General features: G+C 39.0%; 1 protein-coding gene across 1 annotated transcript in view; it reads right to left on the bottom strand.

Moving 5' to 3' along the window:
• LOC308058547 (uncharacterized protein) overlaps nucleotides 1-9,296 on the bottom strand; it is a 118,575-nt gene that overhangs the window by 34,631 nt on the left and 74,648 nt on the right. Inside the window, exon 4 of the mRNA XM_080374476.1 lies at nucleotides 1,705-1,824. Coding sequence (XP_080230602.1) covers nucleotides 1,705-1,824 — 120 coding nt within the window. The remainder of the gene's footprint in view (nucleotides 1-1,704; nucleotides 1,825-9,296) is intronic.

Below are 9,296 nucleotides of genomic sequence, written 5' to 3'. Positions count from 1 at the left end.
CTGGAAAGGGGTGGACACAGGATCAGGATCTAAAGGAGTTTTAAAATATTAAACTCAGGTTTTCCATTATGAAGTTGCTAATCCCACCAGATTCTACAGGGAAAGGTTACATCTAGAAATCAAATTATGTTACAAAGACCCGAATCTCCTTATTATGCACTTGCATATTACCCCACTCAGTAGATTGACTCTCAGACTATCATGGCTAAACACTGCAATAATATAAATAATAGCAGTTTAATGATAACAAGAGTGCACTGATATAAAACTAATTGTCTGTCATGGGAAAGAATGAGCAGTATCTGTGATAAGGCTCAACACTGACAAAAATTAAAATGTCCCAGTATCAGATTCTTGTTTTGCCTGACTTCAGACTTCCAGAAATAACAGACTAATGGAGCAGCTGCTCCGCTGCTAAAGCTGGACCATCGTTTTGTTAAAAAAATAAAACAATATCATGTTTTTTACCATGTAAATGAGTCAAAATTATAATAATTATAATAATTTAACTATCAGAAATTATTTTAAGAGCATTAAACACCTAATTTCTGTGAGAAAAGTATTGGATTAATTCACTTGAATGAAGTTATGACAGTGCTAAGGTACTTGCAGGCAGAAGAAAGAGATAGCCTGGTTTGGAAAAGAAGTTTCTTTTTTACTTAATGTAGCCCGTCAACCACAATATTTCTCACATAGGCTAGAGAAAACAGTCACAAACATGAATGGTGTGCAGAGCTTTAAAAATATTTTTTTTCTATAAAGAGTTAAATAACAATGTCTTTCTCCACTGAAGAAAGAAAGTGGAATTTTGAGCAGAAAGCATGTTTCAAGATCTAATGAGGAATAGAAGCATCCAAAGCCAATTACTTTGCTTTTAATGAGTTTGTTATAAGGAACTAAAAAGGCAAAGCACAGTTGGGGCCAGTAAAAGGAGGAAATTAGGAACATACATCTCCATAGTCAGCTTCCTAGAACAGCTCACTTAGTTATTTCAGATCAAAAAGTTTAGAAGCAAAGCAGGGTGTTTCAGCTCCCAAAAGCATATTTTTGATTACACGACAGAAGCCTTTCAATTAGCGGTTAGAGTGACACATCATGAGGACTTGGCAGCTCTAGATCAATAGGCTGACCCCAGGATTTCTTTTTTTTTTTTTTTTCCCTTTCCTTCAGACTATCAGGAAAGGGAAAAGATAGCATCCAAGGGGAGAAAAATTACAGCAACATAAAGCATCTGCACAGTATAAACAGAACAATGGTGAGCAACATTTTTCAATACCTTTCACTAGATGCTCTTCCTTGACCTTTTTCTACTTTATTACATTGCTTTGAAACAAACAAAAACATTTCTGTGGTAAGTCAAAGTCAAAAGCAGGGTATTTTTCAGCTGTTTTCCCAGATCTTCTAGCTGTGGTGATCTTCTAATTGTAAATCCTTCTCTGTATGTACATTCCAGCTTTTTTCTCTTTTCTTTTTCTTCTTTAAATCAAAATGAAACTTGACAGAAATGAAAGCTTAGCAGTCACCTAGGACGTACGCATCTTAGAGATTGTACCATTATCTCTGCTCAGCTGTTCCTTTTCTGTCAGCACAGACACTTCCAAACAAGCTTGGAGGCTTTCCTCTGTGTCCAACAGCTTTAAAAGCAAAATTAATTCAATGCTATGAAATTAAACTGCATATCCAAGAAAGAAAATGTTACTTTACCATGGTTTTTTTCATCACTTCAGTTTCTTCTGGTCTATAAGGAAACGAATCGAATCCTGCAAAAGGTTTCTGTGTTCTCTTTCTAGTCCATCCAAGGCTAACAATTCGTAATATGGGCAGCTAGGAAATGAAGTTCAGAAATACATGTGAGGTGCCTGTGCTAGAGCTGCTAGAAAGCAGCAGACATAAGGGTTAAAAAAGTAACATAACACACATGGCTTTGCCTAAATGCAGGCTGTGTATCAGAGCATTAAAGACCACAAGGAAAGCTACTGCATGAGTACAGGAACTGCTGACAGGCAAAAAGCAGTAGGAGGTCTCCTCTCCTCAAAATCCTCTGTGAGGAGGGCAGCTTTTACGTGACTGGCCAAAAGTACAAACTTCCCTATCTGGAGGCAGGACATCCAAGAAGATGTGATGAACACCCAGGCAGGACTTGATCTTGACTGCTGGACCAGCCTCTGACAGTAAGCTGTTCAGCCTTTGGGTATGAAAATAAGATTCCAATAACTAAAGAAGCAAACATATACTGGATTTTCCTATTTTGTGGCTTATGACTCAAAGCTGTGCCCAGCTGTGTGTCACCTGCATTAAGTCCCAACCTCGCCCTTTTGCAATTAGCTGGTATAGTTCCCTGAGCAGGGAACACAGGTGTGTGGTCTGGGGCCCTCTTTTCATAAGCGTGTGCTGAGAAGGCATAAGAGAACTGGCATGTTAAGCACCTGTACAGCACAGTCAGGACTTGAATCAGCCTCTGAACTGCCACATCAGCAAACAGGGCAACTCCTGGACCTGAGCCGGCACCAGCTCTGTGGAGCCACCAACTGCAGCAGACAGCGTGCCCCATAAAAACGGCAACATCCATCAGCAGGCAAATGGGAATCTTTAAGCTCATACTGTCTCATCTATGCTTTGCAACTTCCAAGTAAAATTATTAGCATTGCTCCCAGGGAGAGGAGAGAAAGATAAATATGATAGCCCATTTCTGTCTTAGGCCAGGAATTTCAAATGGCCAATAGGGATTATTTCCTTTTTAATACACATCTTCAAGTTTGAAGGGAGGCATGGGAGAGTATGTATTAAGGCCACAGAAGATTTCTTTCTTGAGCTTGTTTAGTGAGAACAGTGCTATTCAGCTGGCACTGACAGGTTCTACTTACAAAAAAAAAATAATAAAATCTCATTATAGTGTGCCAACACAGCACTTTGCCATATCCTAGATTTCACAGCCTAAAATTACAAGCAAACTTGCCAAAAAAATAAAATAAAATGTGAGCATGAGACAAAAGGCAGAGCGAACCAGAAGACAGAACACTGTCAGAAAAATCACATAATTATACCATGAATTATACCATGGGACTTAAGCATCGTAGAGCCCCATGAAATGAAAAAGCTCCATTGATTTCCTCTCAGCTCCATGAGTGAGCTCCTTTATCAAATGCCTTTGAAAGTAAGACCTCCCGCTGGTTTTCTTATATTAAACTGGGGAAAAAATACATTCCATTGTCAGGGCTGTTGCAAGGATGTAATCAGTGGTTTGGCATCCCAGCTTACAGAAACCAAGCAAGTTGGAAAAAACTCCCTGTACTTATAGTTGCTATTTTTCTTTTCTAATAGAAGGTTGAATATAATTACTTTAAAACTCAGTGACATCAGGGTAGATAACATTAAAACAAATGACCTTTCTTCCAACTACACATTTTCCTCATCATTGTGATAAAGTGATAATTGCCTGGAGATTGCTTATTGTAAAGGCAAGCTCTTGTCACTTACTAATTCCCTCTTTAGGTCACTTTCCTGACAAGCAGAATCATTTACAACATGAACCATGAACCTGAGCCACATTTCTATTCAGTTCTACTGAAAATTAATATGAGAGTATCAGAAGGAATAACGCTGGGGGAGGAAACTTCCATAGGCATCAGGTATTTTGGGAAGCTACCGCATTATCTAAATGTATGGCTGTCATCATCTCAGCTCAAGAGCCAAAACACTGTGTAATCAGCATGAGAAAGAAAATGATCCGATTGATTAGCTGATTAAGATCCACCAGTTCAGAGGGGACAAACATTTATGGAAGGTTTCCTGTTCCTGAAAATTATGGGGTTTGTGTTTTCAGTATTAAATTGTGTTTCGAAATAAGTATAGAGTTATCACATCACATTTGGATTTCCATGAACTCCATACATGGGCTGACATGGGCTGACATGGACTTATTGTGTAGGCAGAACAGATGAGATAAAACAAAAACTATGAACAGTATTTTCATACACAAAATGTAGAATATGTTTATTTATAATTATGTTCTTTATGCACAAGGGGAAAGCAAAGGAAAGAAAAAAGACAGTAAGAGCAAATGCACAAAAGACGCTAAAGCTTTTCCTTTAAGAGGGTATATCTGAAGTGAACAAAAAATTGCAGATGCATCCAGCAGACATCTAAAAAACCTGCAGGTGCAGTAGTAAAATAATTTGAAATATATATAAACTTATATATATACACACATACATCGCTATAGAGAATAGATTATTTGACCTAGAAGGAAAACTGTTCAACATGAAAAATTTTACTTATTTGGCTATTGCTTATTTGCTAGTTGAAAAAGAAGAATTCACCTGCTGTTGCAGAGGCGGAGAAGATGTGAAGTGAGGCAACTGTGCATGCGGCTTGGGTCCCGCAGGCAGGCTGGCCCGAGCTGCAGGCAGCCTCAGGGCTGCTCTCACTGCACCTGGTGCTGCAGTCCTGGGGGGCAGTACGAGTTGTACAGTACTGTTGCAAGAGGGCAGTGAGCACCAGGTCTGAAGGGACAAGTCAGGGAGATGTAGATTTATGCCATGGGCGATTCCTTCTCCCTGATCAGAGAGCATTCAGGAGGCTGCTTTTGCCTGCTGCACAAAAGTTTTCAGCCACCATCATGGACTGGCTGAAGGGCAGTCATAGGAACAGCCTCACTAGATAGGATGAAAATTCCCGTCCTTGATGCTTTTCAGACTAAACACATCTATGTTATAATAAATGTTCTGGAAGATACTTTCACATACGTGAGAACCTCGAATCCCTCCCACCCACACCCACCTCCCTTCCCTTCCTTCCTAGCTAACATACCTATTGCCATTAACACTATCGGATACCTATAAATGGACTTCTCTGTGGAAAATACAGATATTGTTCTTCCAGCGATCTGCTCTACTAATTGCACAAAAACTCAGGTTTCAAATTACTTTATTTGAGCGAACCTTAACAAGGAGTTCAGCTTTAAACCATGTTTTATCAGCATCTGCCTTTAGAGGTTGTCAGTACCTCACCTGGGTTAATTAAATCTACTTAGTTTGATGACAATCCAGACTGTTAAGCACTTGGGGGGGGGGAAGATAAAGGAAAATAGGAGAGACATGAAGAGATAGTGCAAATTAAAAAAAAAAAAAAAGAGTAAAGGTAAAATGTGTTATAACAGCAGTGTTTGGAAAAAAGACACTGAAAAGGAAGAGGAAGGGAAAGAGTTATAGCAACTTAGAGAGCAACAAAATGTATGAGGAAAATTCTTTAAAAAACATTTAATAGGATTGTTGTTGTTGTTGTTGTTTTTATTTTCTCTTAAATACAGCTATCTAAGCAGAATATGGATCTTCACTGTATTCCTTCTTTTTCCTGACTCCAGTTCTGAGCTGCTCTAACAGTAGTTTAGAATGATAGCCTTGACTACAATGAGATATGCATAGCCTTCTTCATCTTCATTTTTCAGAAACTATATTAGAGAACTGTAAGCAACCATCATAAGGCTAGTTATGCCAGTGGTATATTAGTCAGATATTTGCCTGTGAAAAAGGAAGCCCATGTCCCCTTTAGAGCAATCCCAGTACTGAATAAAAGACAGAGTATTAAAAATAACTAAATCTGTGAAAGAGGAAAGATTTTTCCAAGCTCTATGTGAAGATATTACTGTGGTTTATTCTTAGTCAATTTAACACTGAATAGCAACTGCCTGTGCAGTTCTCTTCTTTGAAGAGAGCTCTCATTCAAGTTTTTTGTGTCCTTCATTACTTCCATTGGCCAAACTTCCCCAAACTGTACTTCTCATTATGCATCAGGATTAAAGAATTCCCACAATGCATTGCTTTGATTCAATGAGACAAAAGTTTGCACTATATTATGGGAAACAGAGTTAAGGTTAGTGGCTTACCTGATTTGAAAAGATGATACTTAAAGTACAACCAGCATGCTGGGCTACCACATGTGAAGTAAATAAGGATTAATGTAGAAACAAAATAATTTTATTTTGGTTTTTACCGAAAATAGACATATTTCGCTTCATTCTTTCCAAGGAAATTTAAAATTCAACCGAAACTTACACATTACTTCTACATTTGCAAAAATAAGAGGTGAGGCGTGAGGGAGGTGCTCCTTGTAATACTCCACATATCACCTTGTCTTTATTCAAATGTTTCCTAGAATTTCCTACCAAAATAAGTACAAAAGCAATTGAGATGGGTTAAGCTACCAAGATGTCGAGGGTGCTAATATTACCTTATTCTTTTGTCCTGTTCCATCCAGCAGTTTCTCCTAGTTTTCATTTTCTTCCCTATATAGTCGTACTCATCCACTGTTCAGCATCTCAGGCCAGGAATGTCACCTCTGTTGTAAGTTCATACGAGCCAACAGTAAATTCATGGCACATATGGCCATCTCAGGTAAATGGAGACAACTACTGAACTTCAGTTCAACTTAGCAAATGCATGGTGTAGTACTTTCAGGTTCTAGAGAGCTTTCAGCAAAGAGGGCAGCTATAATATATGCACCTCGAGATTTCAGCCTATAAGTGTTTCTCTAGTACAGTCAATAACTAACTAATTTATCCGGGGCGGGGGGGGGGGGGGGAAGAGAAATTGTTCATGATTTTTTAAGTGTTCAGTAGAAAGGAATCATCTCCAATGCATAAGTTGTTTTCTGACTCCTCTACAACTCCTTAACCAAATCTGGTCATCTTAGGCTGTCTATCAATTTACTAGATGGTGTTTGCTAAGGTGATGGTATGAATTTCAGCAGTTCCCAAGAGCTGCTGTACCCCTTTTCTTAATGTTTCCACACAAATAGCAAGATGCTGCACAGTACCTGGAAGGCACATGGGACAGTACACAGAGCTCCATTTCCAAACACATGGACTGATAGAACATGTGTGAAAAAAAATGTCAGAAGTATCAGCTAAGAGAACCAAGTCTTAGGGCATGAAGGTGTGATGACTGGCAATAGCAACCAGTTAGAGGGAGGCAATAACAACATTGAATTGTGTCTGAGTATGTAACTTGGTCCAGTTGGATGCTAACCTATAACAATGGGCCAGGGAGGGAGTTGCCTGAACTGCAAAACCTTGTTGTGTTTCTTAAATGATGAGAAAAAACACTGAGGTCTGAAAAGAAATACAGAGATTGAAATATTAAGTTTCTGGTACGCAACAAGTTATTTCTCCTTTGTGGTTAGCTAAAGCAGGGTTCTGCTTCCTCTTTCCATTATAAAAGAATACATGGACATTTTGATTTACCCACAAGGCTCAGATTTCTCAAAAAAAAAAAAAAAACCAAATCTGTCTGTTGTCCCCAGAGCCATAGATCTGCTCATTCCAAAACAAAGACCACAGCCTGACAGAAAGTCTTCTGATACTGGATATTGGGGAGACTGTCCAGACTCAAGACACCAGAGCAACATCTCACTTCTAAAATTCTAGGTTTGTCCCAGAACTGAAATACTGAGCCTAACTGAAAAGGAAATTATTTAAAGTAATCTGATATTTATATTTTTTTAGTAAATTAAACATAATAAACCATAATGACTAGAAACTAGCACATTATTTTCCTTGAGAAAAGGCACAGGAGGTGGAAGAAAGGAAAAACTTCCCACAGGAATGACAGCAGTGGCTCTAGAAAATGTGGTACAGGTGGTATAAACATAAATGAACACATGGTACTCTGGAACAGGAACTTACTGTTTGGGTTTTTTTTTATTTCCTTGTTTATATTTTTTTTAATCTATATGGATTTATTTTGAATACTGAGAATGCTGTCTGTAAAGATACAAAGTTATGGGTCACTGGAGGGACAGTCCATGACTAACAGTTTCACCCAGGTGGCTCAATATCTCTGCAGTTTTCAGCAAGCTTAGAAGAGTAACTGTCAATTCCCACAATGTTTCTCTTCCTGTCAACCACCTCTCATGCCTAACCGTATGTTCTGTCCTCCTCATCAGTCCCTCAGTCCCTGACAGAGCTGCATGCTCCTAACTCCACACACACTGCCTCTTTATCCTGCCTGTCCCCATTCTGAAACCTCTGTAAACTGTTATTCCCTGCTCAGAAAGAAACACTCTCTTACTGTTTCCCTAGCGGGTCCATTCTTTTTCACGTGTTCTTAACTTACACTCCAAGACTTACACTCCAAATAAAAGAGGAGCCATCAATATGATGAAAATTAGTAAGATTGATCACTCTTTAGTACTGTGTCTCTGAATCTTGATTTTTATGGGGAGTGGTATCTTTTCCTACAGTCTCAATTTACATTCCAATTCCCTATGGAGATACTCGAGCTATCTCAAAACATGCTGCTTCAGGTATCAAGAGCACTGTAGCCCTCTTACACTACTAAGAAGGTGAATCAATTCTGAAAAAGTGTACATGCAGCTGTGTTACTTCTAAGCTTTTTTTAAAGATTTTCCTTTCATATTTTCATTTCTGACTTGCAAGGAAAAGCAATTATCTACTGCACACTATAGATCTGTGACTATGTCATGGTTTAACCCCGGCTGGTAATTAAGTACCAAGCAGCTGCTCGCTCACTCCCCCCTCACCCAGAGGGATGGGGAGGAGAGTTGGAAAGGAATGGAAAACTCGAGGGTTGAGATAAGAACAATTTAATAATAGAAACAGAATAAAAATTAAAGAAATAGAATAAAAATTAAAGAACAATAATAAAAACTATGACAATAACAGTTATAATGAAAAGGGGGAGGGAAAGAATAAATTCCAGAGGAAAAGGAAGAAAGAAACACATGGTGCACAGTGCAACTGCTCACCGCCTGCCAACCGATGCCCAGCCAGTCCCCGAGCAATGATCCCCACCCCAGCCAGCCCCCCAGGCAGATATACCAGGCACATTGTCCCATGGCATGGAATATCCCTTTGGCTATTTTGGGTCAGCTGACCTGGCTGTGTCCCCTCCCAGTCCCTTGTGCCCCTCCAGCCTTTTCGCTAACAAGGCCTGAGGAACTGAAAAGTCTCACATCAAAGCCAAAGCACAGCACTGCACTAGCTTCTAAGAAGATAATTAAGTCCATCCCAGCTGAAACCCGGACAGACTATTTCCCAGATACCTCTAAATGGAGTCCATCAGTTAGTTGTACTTTGATTTCCATTGTTGGAAGTGTAAACCGTTCTCATCAGGTAACTTCCAAATGTGTAATCAAGGTAATATGCACTCATGTCACGATATTTTACTTGTAGCAGCCTATAAGTGTCTTCAATCTCTTTTAAATTTGTTTATCATAATCAAAATACAAAAGGCCATGCATGGATTTTAAACAACTTTAAATGGTTCAATTTTATAATA

Source organism: Falco punctatus (assembly GCF_963210335.1).
Source record: "Falco punctatus genome assembly, chromosome: 2".
NCBI lineage: Eukaryota > Metazoa > Chordata > Aves > Falconiformes > Falconidae > Falco > Falco punctatus.
The sequence above is the reverse complement of the archived record's forward strand: the minus strand, read 5'-3'. Positions and strand labels throughout refer to the sequence as shown.